Source organism: Aptenodytes patagonicus, chromosome 12 (genome assembly GCF_965638725.1).
Source record: "Aptenodytes patagonicus chromosome 12, bAptPat1.pri.cur, whole genome shotgun sequence".
Taxonomy (NCBI): domain Eukaryota; kingdom Metazoa; phylum Chordata; class Aves; order Sphenisciformes; family Spheniscidae; genus Aptenodytes; species Aptenodytes patagonicus.
Genome location: NC_134960.1, coordinates 4,701,647 through 4,723,430, shown reverse-complemented (window position 1 = coordinate 4,723,430; position 21,784 = coordinate 4,701,647). Strand labels below are relative to the sequence as shown.

At 40.1% G+C, this 21,784-nt stretch overlaps 1 protein-coding gene across 2 annotated transcripts in view; it reads left to right on the top strand.

Moving 5' to 3' along the window:
• Nucleotides 1–21,784, top strand: part of TRPC7 (transient receptor potential cation channel subfamily C member 7) — a 72,240-nt gene that overhangs the window by 1,906 nt on the left and 48,550 nt on the right. For both annotated transcript variants that reach the window (XM_076349832.1, XM_076349831.1), the window contains exon 2: nucleotides 21,467–21,649. In XM_076349832.1, the coding sequence (XP_076205947.1) occupies nucleotides 21,467–21,649 (183 nt within the window). The remainder of the gene's footprint in view (nucleotides 1–21,466; nucleotides 21,650–21,784) is intronic.

Sequence of the window (21,784 nt, the reverse complement as noted above, 5' to 3'; positions counted from 1 at the left end):
ATTTAAAAGGGAGTTTTTACTTGCGTGGCATTCAGTCCTAGTGAAGCAACCTCATTGGGTTCAGTGAGTCTGGCTGCTTGAGTGAGGGTTACTCCAGTGTGAAAGCGCTGTGGGCTCACAGCCACAGTTAACAACGTTACTATCTCATTAATGTTCCAGCTTCTTTTCAGTAGAAAAATATATACTGTGTGAAGCATGAGCAGCCTCAGTATTGCATGCCTGTCAGTTCTGATAAAAATCTATTTCTACCAGAATCCCTCCTTTTGTTCGTAGAGCTGCCAGCGTGGTGTAGACTGGCACTGGCAGGTACGTGAACCCTCCAGGAGCAAACAAGCAATCAAATGTTAAATAGTCTCATGGTGGTTTTATCTCCCCAGCATTGGCAAAGGGATGCGAGTAAAATCATTAGAAACCCTTTGCCAAATTATTGTATTTCCAGGAAGGCTTTCCAATTTCATTGCCGTATTGGAAGGTTCTGTGCCAGATACATCTACGTATGTTAGTGAAGTACCTCAGAAGTACACATAGCGCTAGTTTACTTCAAAGTTGTCATGTTCCTTTGGTATATTAATACTTCCAGAAATAAGAAACATCTCAAGATTATAATGTATTCTCACTGTAGGAAAAAATCAGATGTATGTATTTATGCAAAAATATTTATTCTTATTAACATAATCAGTGTGATGTGGAATAGGGTATTAATAAAACAGTAGGGTTTTTTCACAGAACATGACATTTTGAGAATTCATTTCTAGAAAAGAATGCAATTGCTGAAAATATATTTAAGGACTCCACAAATAATGAAAATTTATGAAATCAGACAGGCTCCAGAGGACTTTATTTGTGCCTTAAAATAACACTTTCCCCAACTTTTTTACTTTTTATTGCTAAAGTTCTGTAATTACCATTGGTGCTTAACAGATTTATAAAATTATTACTTGGGATTATTTCAGAATAGTTATTTATATGCAATCTTAACAATACCGTTTTCAGGAGGTACAAGAAGCCCTTCAAATGGAAGGACATGGGTAAGATTTTAATAATGTAGGTGGACAAATAGTAATTAAGGGTTAGATAACCTACCTCTGAAGGAACTCCTAGCAAGAGCTAATTAAAATATAAATGCAGTGCCACTCTCCTGCTGCTTGCTGCCCTAAATCTCTTATGCAATAGCACTCTTCAGCACATCAGACCGAGAAGCCAGTACATGCACTATGGTTTTTAGAGAACATGGAATATTTTTAGGTGAGTTGCCTCTTCGTACAGATATGAAAGGTGAAACAAACAGCGGCGTGAACCACTTTAAAGGAGAGAAGTTGCATTAGCTGTGGTTGGCAACAGTTTGAGAGAGACTCCAATGAAAACTATTAGGTGAAACTCATTTTATCCATTCTTTTTTACAGCGGAAGAAGCTGAAGAGATTGTTCTCACCCTAAATTGCTAAGATTCAGTCATACATTGCGGTTCTTATGAAGTGTCTTTGCATAAGCATCACACATCTCAAAGTAGTATGGGAGTGTTATGAAGGTGAAAATGGGAGTCTGGACATATGCTAGATCCCACTGCTGGCCTTTAGCAGCCTTTCTGTTGACCGATCAATAGGTCTTTAATAGCAAGAGTAGATGTTCTGGCTATCAGTCTGGAGTGGATATACTGCCTTATTGAACTCCTTTCTTGATGTGTTGATTTTGGCTCAAAAGCAAGGTCAAGACAGTCAGCTGCTATGTGGCTTCCCGCATGCTGAAGAGAATAGTAAGAGTGGAGGCTTGGAGCTGGAAGAAAGAGGGAAGCTGTCAGAGCCGATGGTGCTGATGGTTTTACTGGAGCAGATACTCTATTGGGGTAAACCAGCGCTTTTTGAGTTTGGATCGATGTTGCCGTGCCATTATTTCAAGCAAATGTCAGCTTTTACAGTGTTTATTGTTGGGGGGGGAGGGGGGAGTACAATAATGTTACATTCACATAGAAATAATTTCTTTTTTTTCCCTTAAATTCTCTAGTGCCAAAGTCTTGCAAAAAAGTTTTCTTATTAATGGGAGAAAACAAATTACTTTGAAAGATGTAGTGCAGGAGTCTAAAAATAAATAATCCAACCCAAAAAATCCCCCTTCCCCAAAATAAGACGAAAAATATTGAACTGATTGTTTCTACTGAAAATGCTAGCAGTGTGATTGCATTAAATGTCCTGGCAATTAGCCTAGAAACGGGATGGGTAGGAAACTCCTTAGAGGTGGATTCTTGAAATTTTGGAAGAGAAGTATGTGTCAGAGTCACTGTGCATGTTTGCAGGTCTTTATGCAACGACAGCCTTCCATAACAGAGGAAGCCCAAGTTGAAAAAACAACCTTAACTCAGTGCTTTGCCATTTTTGTATATCCCACTTGAAAGCTCAAAATTAAGAACCGGTTCATGACTTTCTCATTCTTTCCAGTTTTCATTTTGTGTTTAAAACAAAAGATAAATCAACATCCACTGGAGCAAGGGCAACACATATCAGGGGCCTGGTTTAGTCCACTGGATTAGGCCCTTGGTCTGTATGGCCCTTGGAAAGAGAGAGGAGCCTTCCTCCCTTTGGGGACTAGAGGGATCCTAGCTTTGCTAGGCTGAAGTTATTTGTTTTCTCCCTCAAAACAGCTTCATATTTTAATCACTGGCCTAATGCCTGTTTTCCACCCTTCATGGAAAACTACCAAGCACATTAATTTTGTCCTATATTTCTGTTTTAATTTTTCTTTTGATTTTTAATTGAAATAAACGCCTCAGTTTCCCACCCACTTGTGCCTACAGTCTGCAGAAACATGGTCACTGACACTAATGAAATGCCATCTTGGAATTTAGGCAAATTATAGCTTAATACCTCCCAATCAGTTTGTATATATGTCATATTGTGTTAAGATATTTTACAGCTTCAAAGTAGAGCTGAGTGTTAAACACAGCTGACTATAAAAGGGGACGTTAAGCATCTGAAGCTACTGGGCCATGCTGGGCTTTCACTCAAATTGAAAAAAATCTGTGTACCATCCCATTTCTTCCAAAGTTGGCAGACCCTGGGCCTGAGTCATAAAGCAAATAATCCTTCTCTCGTCTACCAGTACATTCTGTTTGTTTCGCTCATGCAAGTAAGATTGATGTCACTTCCAGTGTGAATAACATAGCCAGGATTTGTCCATATGAACAAGTCATCACCCGTGAGCCAGGCTGATGAGAGTTGCTCTCCTCTTTGGTCCAGAGAAATCGACCTTCCTCATGTCACCTTGGTGTGAAACCGTATGCAGACGTCTTCACAGTTACCAGCTGTCCTCAGCCAGGTGGCTCATTTCTAAGACTGGAATATTAAAAGCAGAGTCAACAGAATCGTTTTTATATGTCCATCGAACCCCTTAAGAGATTACATTTCTAGCAAACAGTCTGCAGGAAATGCCCTTGCAACTGTCTTCAACAGGAGCATTAGGCTTAATATTACAATACAAGTCCTGGAAACAGTGAGTAAAATGCAGAATAATAGCTCTGTTTACTCTTTTTTAAAGCTGCGACTGTGCATTCCTGTTTCTGGTGAGATCCCACTCTGCACCCAGGTCTGTTTTACAGCCTTGCACGCTCTCAAATTAGACGACATGCTTGCGTACGTCAGGAAACATCCTCGTGATGAACACAGTCAGTCAATTCATTCCATTTAGCAAGCCAGACAAATTAAATTATAGAATCGCAAAGGAGGCTATGAAAAGAGCTCACCAACCATAAGTGGTAAATAAGATCTCGGCTCCTGTTGATTAAAATGTTACTGAAGGCATGCTCAAAACCACCACCTGGAAGACATATGGTGCGTGGTCTTTGTTTAACAATCCTACCAACATTGTCAGTCCATTTACTACAGCGTAACATTTCTTGTTTCTAAATTATATGTCTCTTGCTGTCACTTTTCTTCTAACCGTTATCGATTCTTTAAAAAAAACATCTGGATCCAAAAGCAGACCCTAGCTGTGAGCCCGCTTTTGCGTGCGGGTGAGCATTGCGTCCAGGCTCAGCTGGCTGATGGACTGCAACTGGCTGCTACGCTGTTTGTGGGGAGCGATGGCTTGTGTGGCAGCAAGTCAAGCGTGTAGTTGCCTACGAAGATATGCCTGCTAGGAACTGCTTGTTGTTGAGTTGGGGCTGCAGTAATGTAAACAGCTGAGGCTCAAATCCCTGAATTCTCATGGTGCTGAAAGAGTGGCAAAACTGCCCTGGAAACTCAATGACTTGTATCTTTTAGGGATGATCTGGCATTCCTGCAGCACAGCTCTTGCTCCAGTAAGTCAGCCCCACCTTTTCTCTACCGAAATATAAATTGTTAACTTCACAGGATGTGCTTGGCCCAAACTTCTTAAGAGAAATGGCCTTGTAAATTTTCTCAGTATTTCTGGCTTTCTCTCTGCAAATGAGAAATGGGGACCAGATCCTGCACTTCGAGGATGACACTGTACTGCTCTTGCAAAGTAATAAGCACTGGCATATCTGGTTATATCTTGCTGAGAAGCTGCAGCTTTTTAGGGTTTGTGGCTCTGCGGTATTGAAGACCTTCTGACCTCTTCATTTCTCAGGCCATCTGCAAATCGCAGGCGTTGCTGAGGATAAATACGTCGGAGATGGTAAACTGCTTCCTTTCCCCATATTGATTGCTAAATTTGGTGAAATTTTATTTAATGAAAGAAGTCTAACTCTTCAAATACAAAATAAATAGTTTTGTTTTTTAAAATTTGTAAGAAAATAAGAGTAATAAATATAGAGAACATAAGATATAAAAATCAAGTGAAGGCCTAAGAAAACTTGGAAAGAAGAGCTGACGGCAAAAGTTGAACTCTGCGGTCCCGAATGGGAAATATTTTGGCATGAAAAACACATGCTGCGTGGAGTTAAAAAAATCATTATTAGCCTATTGCTTTTTGAAATGAGTGATAAAAAAATAGGAAAGGGCAGAAAACATTGGGAAGCAAAACGGTAGGAAGGGGAAATATTTCGTGAGAATGGAGGATAGCGGTGAACTTGGAAAGAGAAAAATTCTTGAAAACCATCAGGCTGTAAACCAGTAAGGCTGTACTTAGAAACTCTGCTTCCTACCCAAACTGAACAAACTCTTACTTTTTTGCTCTCAGGACTGACTGATTGGAAACAGCCCCTGAAACTCACCTTCCATTAAAAAAAAGAGATTGTCGTGGGAACCTCCCTAATTAGCCTCATGAACACTCTTGTAAATCAGTCACTTTATTTTTCTGCTCTGACCCACTCTTCCTTGAGCGATCCTTTTATCCCTTCATAATCTCTCACCTCAACATACTCTCTGGCAGACATCTTGCTTCTGATATGTTTGGGAACATCTTTTATTAGTCATATTTATTATTTCAGCAAGATGTTCTTTGAGGCTTTAGTGATTTTATCTGTCCTTACTTTAGGTCCTCATTTAATTTTCCAGATTTTCTGTTCTTTTCTATTTTTTTCTTCCAGACAGGACTCGTACTTTTTAAAAAGATATCTTTTTACTTGTGCAACTTCCTTTTTTTCTGCTGTTTCACTTTGCTGGGCTTTAGGAAGAGAAGACAGAAGGGAATTTCAGAAATCTAGCCTGCTAGGCAGAAAAAATTCACTCCCTTTTACTACTGTTTTTATTTTCTCCTGCACAAGTATCATCAGTCTTACCTAGTTCCTGTTTTGAAAATTAAGCATCACCATTATGAGTACTTTTGAGTATATGAATGGTCGCTATTCCCAAGTGACTGTCTCTCGCACCGGGTCCTGTACACAGCTGTGAAGCAACTGCTATTTCTCCTCCTGTGAGTTTTCTGACAACCACTCCAAAAAAGAAGCCGCTTAGGAGTGAAAACCACCTCTTCCCATTGCATCCCTTTCCTCTGCTACCTCTTGTGACTCTCATTGCTAAATTTCTAATTGAGAGAGCAGGCCACTGGGTTATTCAGCTTCATCCCAAATTAATGCCTGATGACACTGGGCTTTGATGTGGCTGGGCCAGAACATTCCTTTCAGACCCTTTCTTGTGTTGCAATTTATGTTCTAATTAGCTTCTCTGCTTCTCCTGTTGGCTCTGTGCTACTTCAGTACCTTTGGCTTCTCTAAGGGAAATCCCTGCTGCCTTTGAAGCCATCCTGGTACTCAAAGTCAAAAGGATGACTCACTTTTTGTTTTTTTTTATCTAAATATGCATGATCCCTGAGAAAGGACAAAAATGTATACATTGCTAAATGCATGTAGCATTTAGCTAGCTGCTAGTGCGAAGTCAAAAGAGTTTTATGCTTCCGTAGAAATGATGAAAACTGCTATCTCTAAAGGCTAGCAAACGATAATATTTTTTTGAAGTTTTTTGGATATGAACTTTTCCAGGTCAGTCTTTAAGGAGAACATTATTTCTTCTTAGAGACAGGGTCAGGGATGTGGTTTGGTGGGTTTTTAGCCTTAAAAAAGAACTGCTTTTTCTTTTTTTTCCCGTCACCTAAACGACAATTTTCTCTATTGCCTTGAAAACATGCGTGTTTAGAAGCTACGATTCTTTTTTTCATTTTTCACTCTAACAAAGCAAATGCATAAGCAGGTACAACCAATTACCCAACTCATAATACAGGAAAGAATCAAGTCCCAGTAAAGCAGGAAACACATTTCCCATTTTTTAAAAATTTTAACTTATTGTTGGAACAAATGATGTATTAAAATAAGAGAGGAAATTAAAAACGATCATGGAAATAGCTTGGGAGAATGAGAATATATTTAAGCCTTGTAGTGAAATTTGTGTTTGGCTCACTGAGTGGAGCTCACTCTGCACATGAGGAACTCATTCTCCATGCTGTTCTTTTTCAGAGACAAATCCACTAATAATAGATGCTACATTGGATTTGTCTTGAGAGCCAAATTAATTAATTGCAGATATGTTTTTATATGGATGTGTAGCAGAGACTGTGGAAAATGTAGAGAACCCTCCTGACCTTAAAAAAAAAAAAAAAAAACAAACAAATTTGTGACTCTCGTATTGTTCTCTTTAAATATTTTTAAATTAAGAAGTATCCTCTATATTTTGAGAGCTGTTATTGCAAGTGCTCTTTCTATGCCTGTTCTGTGATTAAATCATTTTTCTGCCTGGCACGTTGCCCAAGCAAAATGGTCTTAAAATGTTGCATGAGAAGAAAATCTCCAAAGCTTTTCAGAGCGGTTTAGAACTGATGCCAAAGCTGTGATGCCTGGAGCTGCCTTGAAAAAAAATATATTTGTGTCTGCGAATGTGAAGGTATGTTAACATCTGTCTGTGTCTATTCACAGTAAAGCAGAGTAGTAGATGCTGTGATTCATAGTGAAAGGTATAACTCAGCCATCTACAACCCACATCTGCAGCTGGAAAAAATAAGACCATTATTCATGAAAGCTGGAACTCCGGCAACAGCACTAGCCGCTGAGCAGTCACATAAAATTGGATCCTGGCCACTGCCTACGAGGTCATTTAACCTACTTTATGGATGATTGAGTGACATTGTTGTTAAAATCTCCCAGCTAACTTTGGTCAAAAAAGAAAAAGAAAACCTCTTTAAAAGTTGACAAAATACTTTCTGCAAGAAAGTGTTCTCTTCGCTTTCCCAGAGGAACAAGCCCATGTCTCTCTTTTGAAAGGGTGGAAGGGGGAAAAAAAGATTCTTTCAACACATTGAATCAGAGACAATACGTCAGTGTAAGAAAATCTAGTATTTTAATTAATACCTTAAGGGTTTTGTTCCCCTCAAAAAATTGTTTGGAGGAAATTTTTGGCATTTGGAGATGGCAAGGCAGAAGCAACCCTGGAAATATTTGAATCTCCCGGAGAGTACAGCTGGGATACTTCTGTTTCCCGTGATGCTACTGCAAGTGAGACTTCTGGCAATGCCAGTTTGCACACCATCAGTGCAATGTTTATTACCCTTTACAGCTCCTTGGGAAGTAATTTCTAGTCCTACTCAGTTAAGGATGAACAGCATTGCAACTGCGGCACTTGCAGCTTACTGCTTCCAGTTTGATTGCACGTAGCAGCCCTAACACTAGAGCAGGATCCCGGTTTTGGTGAGCAACAGCCATGATCATAAATACATAAAATAACATGGAATCCCCTTATAATCATTAATGGGAGACAACAGGTGGATTCATGAGCTGGGTGGGAAGAGGAGAGCAACGGAAATGGTTCACATAACAAAGCAGCGCAGCAGCTGCCTCGCCACTGTCAAGCATTTCAGAAGCATTTTCCTGTAGGTAAGTTTTAAGCCAAACAATGTGACATTTTAGCCAGGTAGTGAGATAAGTGCAAAATCTGGAACCAATTGGAATTGAGCATGTTTCAGTTGCTTTAAGGTCATCTTGCTCCTGGGATTTCAGTGTTTCCTCACAAATAAGCAGCCCATCCTTCATCAAGAGTGCACTGCTGTCAAGTTGCAAAATCCCTATTAATGGACATGTTTTTAAGGGACCTGAAGGGCAGGAGTTGGTAAGGGTGGTGAGCAGAGTTAACTCCCTTACACATAAATAATCCTGGGAGGAATCTGTAGCAAAAGAGGGGAAAACCCAGCGATATTAATGTGTTTGTTCCTGCCTGCCAGAAACGTCTGATACTAAATTTCTGAATCTGAAGCTTCAACACTCCAGTAAATAGGTTGCACCGGGGCTGTCAGTGTGCTTTCTCTCTGCATGGTGACATCTCTTGGCTGGTGACTTTTATTTTTCTTCCTCTTGTAGCCTGCTGTAGTGATTATATTAAGTCGGATTTTCCACAGAGTTCTTAAACCCTGGGTATGATGAGGAATTTAGAAATTAATTTTCGTTATGTAAGGTGACTTTTACAAATCATTCTGAACTGCCAAGGCCTAGTGGCAACTCATTTTACTGAGCCATGATTTTCAGGAAATATATTTGTGTGTGTGACATCTTACATAGAGTAACTTGGAGCATATTGAACATATTTAGAAGAAAGGGTTTTGGAGTTGAGAGATCTCTTTTTCATCCTTTTTGAACCTGAACTTTTGATAGTGAATATGAGGGGAAAGTCATTTACCTTTAATACAGACAATCTCTGAATATTTTGTAGTCAGGGTGAAGCATAATAAAGCTTGTAACGTGTTAATCAGGAATGTAAAGTGTTTTGACTAAGTAGAAGGAAAAAAACAGCTGACATTTTGAGATAATTTGTTGTGCGTGGAAGGGATTTGTATGAAGGCAAGGTTAAATACAGGATTATATTAAGTTAAAGTTACTGTGATATAAAAGCAAGTGCACTAAGGTTAAATTAAATGAATATAGTGCCCATGTGTGTTGTGGAATCATATACACCACATATAGCTGAGTAAAGGTCAGTAGCTAGCTGGTGTGAAGATTTAAGTGGTATTTAACTGGCTTTTCAGAGCTCTTTTAGCGAAAGTGGTGCTGTGATACCTGTTCCTCACTCTGTTTCTGCTTCTCAGAGACAAGGAGTTAAGAAAATTGTTTGGTTTTAGAGATGACTGATTTTAGGGATGAAGATGATTTGCCTGCATTGTGTTAGTCTTTTGTGTGCAAGCACTACTCCTCTACAACAGCTTTTTGAGTACAGATGCTTGGAAGGATGAATCTAACAGTTATAATGACTGTCACAAACCCAGCAGACAGGCAACAAATAGTTTAGAAATACTTTCAAAATTTATTTAAACATAAAAACTTCAGCTTGCCACAATGTTATTACTTTCACATTTTGTATTTTATAACAGCTTTAACACGGGAGAAAAGCCCCAGTAGCTGGCAAAATCATGGCTTATTTGACCATCGTATCCTCTTCGGGTTTGTTGAAACCATGGTTTCATCCTCACCCTTTGAAAGGACTTTGTAAAGTGAAGCTGGTGGACTAGCTGGTGGGTCTGATCCGAGGCTGGCCACTGCTCGTGGATTCTTCTCTTTGTACAAATGAGAAATAACAGATGGCATCTTGGATTAAGAGATCCATCACGGCAGTTGTGTCAGTAGGTAGGTTTTATGCTCTACCACAACCTTTCCCAATCATCTGGGCTATCCCACAGAAATTTACCTTTGTCTCTCCAGTCTCTAAGCAATTAAGGGGAGACAAACTCCTCCGTGCTGCCTCTCGCTGTTCTGCCGGTGTCCCAGCCCGGGTGCCAGGGGACTTTCTGCTTGTGCAAGCAGATGGAGGCTGCTGTGGTGGAGCCGAACCACCCGGGACTGTGCTCAGCCACAGCCCTCGCTGCCGCTCTGAAGAGAGGCAGCTCGCGTTTCTCTGCCAGGTTTGCTGCCAGCTGCTAGTAGCACTGTGATAAATAGGGGAATGATTTGGCCAGTTGCCTGTGTTTAGTTAACAGTGACAGAGTGTTTTCCTTTCTTACCCACTGAACGTGCAAGACAAAATGAGTCCTGGTATTCAAACTGGTGCACCTACTCGATGGTAATGCAGAGAGGGCTCCTGCCACCTGCAGCTGGCTGTTTTGAAAGGAAAGACGTGTTGGCCCTTTCCATCCTAGTCACTGGATCCTCTGCAATGAGTACAGAGCTTGTATGACTTTGAGCTTGCCCTTACTAGCACGCTCACCGTTCATCTTAGAGAGTTCTCTCAGAGCACTTGCTGATATAAAATTACATAGTAATACAATCACCCTGCCTCCTCCCCTCGACAAGAACTGGTACCAAGAGCGGGTGGTACGCTCTAGAGCGCCAAAGACGAAGACATTTTTCAGAAAGATGAAATCAAATTATTGGTGAGGAAAACAGACGGAAAATGATGCACTGTTGCAATATCAGTCCAATACAACATTGGTAAGCTTTGTGTCTAATTACTAACACCAAATGCCCAAGCATTCAGCTAATACCAGCATTGGATTTTAGGGAATAGTTAGGAGCCGGGCGGTTTATTATGAGCAAGATGACTGGTTTCCAAAGACTGCTGCTCATTATTCACGTTGGGCAAGGACATATACTGGAACTACAAATGAGCATAATTAGGACTATTTCTCTGAATAGAATAATAATACTAGATCAGCAGATGGGAGAACGGAGTCAGGTACATTTATCCAAGGCACTGTAGGGAATTAATATTGTATTAATGAATGTAAACGAAGTAACACATTCTGAAGATCTCACGTCCAACATTAAAGAGGATGCAGATGGGAAGTGATTTAGTTTATCCCTCATTGTGTTGTTAATTGTTGTTATTGTGGATAATTATAATGAACTCATCCTCACTGCGTCTAGGCAGACTACTCACTGGATTGTGGATAAACAGGAATGGTATACAAACAATTTTACATTGCCACAAAATGGTGCTAGGTACTTCAGTGTTTATGGTTTTTTGGCATTTACATGATCAAAAATGGCAATTTTCTGGAATATAATTTGTTGCAGAGAACTCTACACCAGTGCAGCGTGGAAATTGCTCATTGCCAAGTGTGTCATTTCATTGTCACTATCCAAGCCTCAGGATTTGGACTCATTTCAGAACAGAGAAATGTAATTATACACTTTTTATATTCATATTTCTGCTTAAGAAAGTGCTGCAGCATCACTTCTAAGTCTGCTTTTCTTAGAGAGAGGATGATGTCCATATGGTCAAGAGTGCTCTGTGCCAGGACTCTGCAGCTGGGATCACATTTTTCTGAAGTGCTCGGTTGCTGCTTAGGTGCTGTGGGGACCAGAATTTCATCCACTCTGATGCTTGTGACTAGTTTTCCAAGGAGCTGTTGTTGCTGGACATTGGGAACTGTGGTAGTGGCTGTTTGAGATCTGGCAGACATGGTTATTTTAGTTATCGATGTAAGTTGCATCATGGCTCTCAGTTAAGCCAGCATTCACTTGCAAGCTGGATTTAAGAGGAGTTTTTCTCCTCATATGCAGGTACAGTTTGTAGCCAAAATTCCCATGAGAGATGGGACTCATAGCGCCTTTGAACAAATAAGTACATTCCTTACGCAAGCTAAAAGTGCCAAATTTAGCTCAGCTTAGGGGATAAACATTTCTGTGTTAAGGAAACAATTGCTTTAAATTTAAATCCATTATTTTCTCCCTGTTTTTCCCATCTAGTTTTCAGGAAATGTAGGGGGTTCGAGCAGCTGAGCTGAGAAGAGCAACACAGTTGAAGGAGAGCAGATAATGCACTTAGCACAAGGAAATTCTCTATTCAGTCTCAAATTGTATAGGAAATGTGGATCTTCCCCAGTGGAGCTTGTAACAGGCAGATCAGGAATGTAATAAACATGGGAAAATGCCAGAAAGAAAAAGTATGGATGGCATGTGAAGTGAGGAGCTTGGCCCAGAGGTAACTTTTGGGCTTTGATACATCTATCACATCAGAGCTGCAGATTTGCTGTCTGTCGTCTTGTGTGTAAGTGCTCTGTTGAAAGCAGAATAGGTGACCAAAAAAAAAGAAGTTAACCCCAACACTGCATTGGACTCCTGCCCTTGTGCAATGCATCTGGAGGTAAAAGAGGACTTCTTTCTGCATGATGTAAGTAGGTTGAGATAAAGGTTCCTCTAATGCAAGGGGCATTTGTGTTTTTAAAAATACGAAAAGCCATTTCTCAGTGTCGTGTTCCCACTCAAGGAGCAAGCAAATATTTGGAAATAATGGAGAGGGATTGGGAGTCTTGCACTGCATCATCGTGAGCTTGATTTTTGCCACTAACATTAGTGGCAAACCCATCCATTAATTTTAGATTAAAAAAGAAAAAAAAATAGCTTTTAGAGATTTTGGTTGTTTTTTTTTTTTTTTTAAATGTTTCAAGGGGATATCAAAGTGAAGTATTTTGCATTTTCCAATGTTTTTATTGATGGGAAGAGCTTGCAAAATTTATTCATTGGTTTTGGTCCCACAGAAGCAGTGTTTATCACAAAGATCCTAAACTGTTCTTCACCAAGAGAATTAGCAGAGTATTATTTTGAAATGTGTAGTTTGTATTTAATAAAGAGAAGCTGTTGACAGGACACAGGGAGACAGACCCTCTCCTTCACTGGATGTGTGTATTCCCTGCATTTTGCACGCCAAAACATTTAGTTAATACCTCCGTATTGCCTGTCCTGTTTATGTGACATCCAGGGACTCGATAGTTTATCTTCTGAAAACAGGTATTTCAGCATAAACATTCAAATGAGCTTGGGAAAATCTGCAAGAAGGTAAAAAAAACCCTTTTAATTAGTTGAGGAATCAAAAGCATGTGGCTCATTTGTGACGTGGGTTTGAAAACCAGCTGAGATGATATGAAAGAGAAGTACATCAAACCTCAAATGCCATTTTATGCTGAAAAGCTGCTGTGCCAACCTTGAGATATTTAAATACTCTAATTTCAAAAATTTGTCAGCCAACATAATTTTGGTTCTAAGTGTATTTAAGTATCTTCAGAGACTTAGAATAGGGTGCTAGTTCTACGCTGAATAGCGCTGATGTTTCTGCACACATGCATGCTACAGAAATGCTCCGTAATGGTACTTGTCAGGAAGAAGGCAACTTCTTAGATGCCTGTTAAAAAAAGTGGGAAAGGAGTGGAGGAGATGGAGGTGTCCTTATGGTAACTTCTTAGATGCATATTAAAAAAAAGATTGTACTCTGTTCAGGGTGAGAACTTTAAGTAAGTCAAGTAATCCACTAATTTCAGTGTAGAGAGAGTTCACATGTACAGGAAACTTATTTTAAATTTTAAATAGTAAAAAATTCAATATAAGTAATTAAAAAAGTTGAGAATGGACTGATTCTGACATTTCTTATGCCAGGGAATCTAAAACTTTGGCTAAAGAGTCAGGAACTGTGTTCTGTCTCAGTCCTTAGCTTTCTCCTAAGATTATGTGAATGGATTCCTGGCTTTACTTCCCCAAATAACCCATCCATTAATTTTAGATTAAAAAAGAAAAAAAAAACTTTTAGAGATTTTTTTTTTTTTTAAATGTTTCAAGGGGATATCAAAGTGAAGTATTTTACATTTTCCAATGTTTTTATTGATGGAAAGAGCTTGCTAAATTTATTCATTGGTTTTGGTCCCACAGAAGCAGTGTTTATCACAAAACCAAACAATTTCCCAGAAGCAATTACGGTAGAGTAGGTAGACACATAACAGCTAGAGCGCAGAAGAGTAGAAACAAAACAGGGAGGTGCAAACCTATCCTTACTGCTGCTTTTGACAGTTCCCACTTTAAAGATCTTAGAATGTTATTGTTGAAGGTTACACATATGCCTGGACCGGTGAAGGATGCTGTAAAAGCACAGTAAGAAATTCTAAGGGATTTTCTAACTCCACCACAGAAATCATTAACACCGACTTGGCTAGCTTCTTTAAGGATTTGATATATCTACCGGTCAATAGGTATAAAGTGAAATCCAAAGACAGTGGTTTGATTGATTTCTTGCTGCTCTATCCCCTTGGCGAAGGGATACGCTGTCTCAGAGATCAGCTTCTGCAGTGCATATGAAGAGATGAATTGCAGCTAGAAAGCCTAACCTATCGAGGGGAAAAAAGCGGCACAAAAAAAAATTTCTTGTGGTAGACCCATCAATGCAACTGCCATTGAAATCCTTGTAATTATGCAAGGGATGTTATTTTCACGGCTCATTGGAAGCCACGCAATTTTTGGTCCTCAATCAAAACATACTGTTGTTTTCTGGACTTCTTTGGCCAAAAATGATGTCAACACAGACAGCACTGTCTGTTTTGTCCTTGGGCTCTTTCATTGGAGACATCTCTTGGTGTGTCCTGACACTCCCTCACAGGATTTAAAATCACCCTTTGCCTGGAGGCACTGCCGCTCTGCTCCTCCATGCTGCAGCCTGGCACTCTTCAGAGAGCAAACAGTTGCCATGTTTATCTTGGCTCCGTTTAGAAAGGTCCAAATTGCTTGGAAAGCAACAGAGACACGCTTTTGAAATGTCAAACTCTTGTATTTGAACAGATTGCTTATTATATTATGCTTGCTGGAGGTGAAGAAGTCAAGGTCTGGATCATTGAAAAAATGAACCAGAGGCATCTGTTGCTACCTCCAGACAAACTTAGCAACGGGCATCTGAGTAGTGAAATGTTTTAAATGAACACTTGGCTTTATTGTCAGAGATATGCCCACTGAATATGACACAGTACACCCAAAGCTCCAAAAAATCACTGATGTGCTGCCACTTAAGAAGCAAGAGAACATAAACCAACTTGATGTTGTGCTTTCTGGGAAATTAACTGTACAGCCGTGGCATAGTCTATGCATGTAGGCATTTAGTCTGGAAACAATAGAAATGCACTCAGCTGTATTCAAACGTGTCAGCAGTTATGTGCACAGTCGACAGAGCTCTTTGGAAGGGGTGTTCAGTGCGCTTCAGACGATAATGTGGTTACATGAGCAGGAGCAGTGCAGGGCCCTTTCTTAGCCTCTCTTCTCATCGCCTTCCCTCCCACAGGCCTTGTGCTTTTTTTCTTTCCTAAACATATGGCCAGTCACTGACAGTGTAAATACCTAGAAGGAAATTTGTCCAACAGCTTCTAAACTGGCTTGTGCGTATTTCATGTGAAATCTAATTGGTAAATATTTATAAGCACTTTGAATATTTGATATGATGGTTTATTTAAAAATTTCATTTCAAATCTAGCATGTAATATTACTGGCTTTCTGCCCCCCTCCCTTCTCTCACCCTTGTTTTCTTTCTACAAGCATTTTTATTTGGGGGAGTTTTCTGTTCATTCTTACAGAATCACTTCTCTGTTTTATTTCTTTTCTGCTGCTTCTCCTCAAAACGATAATCTAAGCAATGCAGTATTTCTCTCCATGATATATGTATATGTGTGATGTAGATTAAATACAAAGAGCCGAGAGCTTCAAGGAAAAATAAAGAGAGGCTCTGTGCAGCGTGCCTACAGCTTTCGTTTGCGCAGCAAATTTAATGCTACCCAGAAATGCCAGATTTACTGCTGAGTACAGAGCTCCTGCATTGCTCACAGACGGGAGGTTGGGTTCAGCAGATTTGTGCCACGCAGTTCCTCTGTGAACACACAGAGTACGCAGAGGCTTTCTGGTGCTATGATAGCCCCAGGCACAGATGCTGGACGTTCATGTCCATTAGTTCCAGAAGTCTTGGATTTGTGTGGAAACCCTCAAATTCCAGCGGAGCGGATTTAGAAGACAGACTATATACCATGGACAGAGCCCTTGAGAAATGGTGGCTTTAATATATAGCCGTCATCCCGTGTCTGCTCCCCTTTTCCTCCTTTTATTTGGCGCAAAAAAAAAAAAGTGTATTAATAAGCAACATTAGGTTGCTTTTTTTCCTAAAAAAAGGTCTGTAGATTAAATCATTCTGAGCTAGATATGTGGTTATATATTCAAAGGGAAACTCATCTGTGATACTAGCTTTTCCAATCAGAAGTCTGACCCTGGAGTTTTAGTATAGGCTAACAGAACAATTAGTTGTATACAGGATAGCAGTAAAAACTGTGAAACTTGGCATTATCTCTGCTTAGAGTATCTATTGATGGGTTGTGGTTCCTGTCCTGCCCTTTACGGATGTTATTCGGAAGAAATTATTAGAGTGAATTTAATTAAATATCCTAAATGGTGACATATGGAGTGATTTTCATGAATAGTGCACTTGTACAGGTTCTTCTGTATTTGTGTGTCATGCACCATCCTGTGGGTCTGTGGCCCCATTTCCAGTAACACTGTGCAGTGAATAACCTACAACAATTACAGCCAAAAAACCTGCAAGCTGACTGACAAACTCATCCCACTTTGAAATTCCTGAAGCCCAAAAGATTGTTTCAGTGCACTGAAACACATGCTTGTAAATATTTTAATGGCATCGGCGGGACTTAAACATAAACCCAAGTGTGCTCCTGCATCTGGGACTGGGAAGGCAGAAGGCTCAGAAGTAGTTTTGAGGGAGCTGGAGGATGTCTGTAATTGCGTATAAAGTGGTTTGATCCTCTTAGTTTCTGAACCATTGGCCCCACTTCAGTTTCTGGTGAAAGCTCATCTGCACTGAGGAGTTCAGCAAATCTCAGACCTGCTCACTGTATGTTGCAGCATCGAGGCCAGACTTCTCCATGTGCCATCCAAAACGCACCTGCAATGCTGGCATTTCAGAGGTAGGCTCCCATGGATGAAGAATTTCCCTTTCAATCCTTGACTGTGATTGCTTTTGAAAGTTATTTTTTTCATTAACTAGCCAAGGTAGGTTGCTGGTCTTACTTTTTCTCATTTCATTTAACTTTTTACTCAGACTGTATCCCTCTGACCCAAACCAGCTCTTTTCTGAAGAAATCTGGGCGGTTTTGAACAGATGTGGAGACATGACAGAATTCATTTAGAACATAATCAACAGATAATAATAGGGTACTCAGAGAAATTGCAGTGAATGACAAGTACCATCAGCCTTTTCAAAACAGCAAAATTAGACATTTTTAACTCCACATGCACAACAGTGTTAGAAGGAGCAGGAAATGACTTTTATTATGTTCTAATTTTTAAAAAATGATACTGTAACATTCTCAAGAATTATCCTGATCCTTCTCTGCTTGCTGTCTCTATAGGAAATAAAATACTGTTCCATGTGTTATTTGAAGCAGACTGGCTCTCTTGTGTACTTAGTTGTATCCTTCATCTTCCTCCCTGAGGCTTGACAGGGCTCAGCTTGTCAGGATGAGGCCCCAGCATCCCTCATGTATGATTTGTGGTTTTCATTACTGTAAAGATCCATCTGTGTTATGAAACTCGTACTCCTCAGACTTCTATAATGTGGTAGCTAATCGGCGGTCTCAGGAAGGTTTGGGTTATTGTCATTGCCTGTGTCTGTTTTTGCAACGCTGCCAAGAGGACTGAGCTGGATTTTATGTCTCCAGCTGTGAGTTTCTTGTTGCGGTGGGAGGGAGGACTCCCACTTGCAGCCCACCGCCTAGCCAGGCTTGCAACCAGGATGGTTCCCCCCAGAAACGTATTTAGACCGGGACGGCCATGATGTGCCTGGTTTGGGGGTCGAACCCCGCTGGCAGAGGCAGTGGTGAAGTGGGGACTGGGGCTTTGCACCCCAAGACACAGTGGCCACCTGCCCCTCTGTCTCCTGGCAGAGTCACCAGGAGTCCTCAGGGCTCTGATCTTCAAAAACCTCAGTGTAACAAAAAATAACTGGGAATGCGTTCTGCTGCTCCTTCACCTCTTCCTCCTGAGTCTTCCACCTCTCGCTAACCCTTGCCCTGGGACTGCAGCCTTCTGTCCTACACAAAAGGGATCCCCACCACTGTCACAGCACTCCTTTGTACAGGGTATGCAGGATCTCAGATGCTTCCAAATGTGTGAAATACAGGCAAGTTGTACAGCACTGGCACATACACCAATATAGCTTACATGCCGCTTGTAAATCTTCTTTGCTTCCTTGAGTTTTTTACCGTGCGTCATGACTTGCAATTCAGTATTTTATATGCAGGTAGGTCATTCCTGCATGCGTCATCAAAGCTACACCGTGCAAGCCAGGGTCAGGAGAAGCTTGGCTGTCAGTCTCCTGCTAATCTCAGTTTTTAGCAAAGATACCTCCAATAACCTGTGCTTGCAAAGGGAAAGACGCTGACATTAGGAGAGTCACTGAGTGGCTGTGTTCTCACCGTCAGACTGAACAGGATTTTCTATGCTGACTGTGAGCATTAAGGAGGCCAGAACAAGGATGACAAATGCTTTTGTAAAAGGGATCGTCAGAAGACACAGCAGGTTCAGTGATCATTGAGGCTTGTCTTAACACATGAGCAATGTCTTCTGAGAGCAGTAAGCTGCTCTCCTGCCTGGCTGTGGATTGGCTGGAAGGCACATTTTATTTTATTTTATTTTATTTTATTTTATTCTTTATACAGCCTGTATCTTGGGTAGATTGTGTGGCTGCTTGTGTCTGCTTAAAAATTGGAGTAAATAATTTTGAACAGAAAAATCATTCATAGTCTCTGCAAATGTACAGAACCAGTAAAAACATTAGGCTTGGAGATGTGAATAAAGTTGGGTCTTGATGGAGTTTGCCAGCTGGGAGCCTGCCATTTACAGTTGCTTCAGAAGCACTTTCCTAGTTGCTAACTAAACTGCTTTCCTTACAGAAAGCAGAAGAGGAAAAATAATCTGAGCTAATACGTACTAGTTGTTCAGATGATGTGGAAATGGTTATGAGAATTACCTAAAATGTGCTGGCTAAGAGATAAGCTTGTGAAATTTGCAAACAATACTTAGAGAATGGTACTAAAGCTTAGCACAGTTCTTATCCTTGTTTTTTTTAAACTTGCTGGGCTAATTATGTGTCTCCATTACCTGTGGCAGCTAAGTATTTCATTCCCAGCCTACGTCTATTTTCAGATCTATCTATATTTGCTGTCCTTCACAATTCCTGCGGTTATTTCCAGGCTGATACTTTTGTTTGGGCATCTATTCTCTCAGTGAACAGACAACCTTTCTATTTATTGAAATTCATCGCGGTATGGTGAAGAATAAAGCACGGAATTGATTAGAGAGGAGTGCTTTGAATCCATAAAGTACAATCTGTCTTTCATTTACATTTCAGACCCTACTTCACCCCATATTTGATAACATTCACTCTACAAACCCTATCTCCACAAATTACTTAGATACTAGATTTAGATGCAAATGTACAATCATCTTCTGCCTGAACCTTGAGGACATCTTAAATCTTAGTGCACCAAATTGGCACTTTTATGGAAGTGCCGCAGTTTCTGCAATGGGGCATGCACCTGCTCTACCAGAGATAAACACCTGCTTGTTGTAATATTATGTCTCCTTTTAATGAACATTTGTAGTTCTTGCTGATCTCCATTTATGAACACCCCAGCTAGAACATGCGGTCTGATTACAGCACTCAAGGAGGAAAAGGGAAACTCAGATTTCAACATTTTTGATAGATAAGAGGATGTAAACGTACAAGCTGCACCCTGCAGAAGGTCTCACCACTAAAATACAGGCTATTCCCCAGCTCTCCTCCTCAGCCCCTTCTTCTAAACACCTGTCAGAAATGGCATCTCCCCGTTTCTGCGAGAATGCTCTAATCCCAGCCCTGAAGGGCTTTCTGGTTCCCTGCGACTATTGAATTTTCCTGTGATGAGTGAAACAGCTCTTCACAGCCCTCAGCACGCAGGACACCACGGTAAGCAAAGTTGAGACACACACACACATTAGAAGCAACCTCAAACCTATGTCAAAGTCATTAAACCAATTTATTTTAAAAATATTCATTATCAAGAGCATCTCAGTTCTGAAGGGGAAAAACTGCCCAAAGAAATTTAGCCATCTCTAATAACACTGTATTTTAGGCAGTGCTGTTCTACCTAATGAATGAATGTTTGCACAGTGCTTTGAGATCTTTGCCTAACAAGGAAGGCTAATATGTTGCTATGTGTAAATGTTAGAATTAATAACAGAAAATATAGGAGTACAAAGCCAGGTTACTCTTACCTTTTCATCAAAGCCAGGTTTAACAATCTTCTTTTTTTGGCTGCTTGCTTAATTAGATAAGCTGCTGAATTTAATTAACTCATCAAACCTAATTTGAAAAGATCTCTCAAGTCAGTAAGAGCTTGTCTTATGCTTATTATTTCTATTTGTTGCATTGAGTCTTTAATATCACCATTTTGTTAGGGTATTAATGGTAGCCTTAATTGTGTTCTAATTTACTGCATTTGCTTGGATGGTGGCATTTTCCTCATTTTTTAAGTGTCAGCATGTGAAAATCAATCACAATTTAACTTAAGGCAGTGAAATTGCTCTTTTTGCCCTCATAAAGTCAGCTACATACTATCTCTTTTCCCGTAAGTGTAATCTGTGTTTGCAAGGTGAAATTATTTCAGAGGAAATCATGTTGAGTTTCTGAAGTCCCATTTCCTGGAGAAGTGTTATGAGAAAAATTATCCTCTGGATGCTCTTTTGGGACTGTTTAACCAAATTGTTATGTAATAAATTTGAAACTGAAATTGGTATTAAAAGTATATAATTCATTTGAACACATCTGGGTGTGATGCTACAGCTTGTCATACCAGACTGAAACTCCTTGAAAGTTACTAAAGAAAGAATTACTAATGAAGAATCTAAATTGTAAAATTTGCTGTAAATTCTAGCCTGTTAGCAGGACCTTTGTTTGGCCATCTTTTCACGTTCCTAGAAGATATGCCACACAAGAGGAGAGGCCAAGCGATTGCTTAAAATGAGAATTTCCCTAAAAATTATTTACTTGTTGTTCTGTAAAGTATGTTCTATTGTAATGTAAACCATGTTGCTGATTAAACATTGCTAATTAATTCTAGAGTAGTTAATGTATATTTGTGAAAAGCTAGCTACGTCCTGGGTGAAATCAGGTGCTTTCTTACTACTCCAGCCAGCAGTTTTACAGAAGTAACCTTGCTCACAATTGCTCTCTCTTGCTTTTTTTGTTTGTTTTTTTTGAGGTGTGCTTTCAAGTGCACAATTAAATAGCTCGTGTTTCTCTGTTTTCCCTTAGAACGACTATAGGAAGCTATCTATGCAATGCAAGGACTTTGTCGTGGGGGTGCTGGACCTGTGCAGAGACACCGAAGAAGTAGAGGCGATTCTCAACGGAGATGTGAACATACATCTGTGCCCTGAGCACCACCGGCCAAGTCTGAGCAGGATTAAACTTGCTATTAAATACGAGGTCAAAAAGGTAAGTTGTTTCTTTGGGTCCCTGGTGGATACATCTTCACATCTAAATTATGTTTCCTTGATGTCACCTGGAAAATAATAAACGGAAGATAGATTTCAGTGGGACCAGGAATCGTAGCGTTTTATGGCATGATTT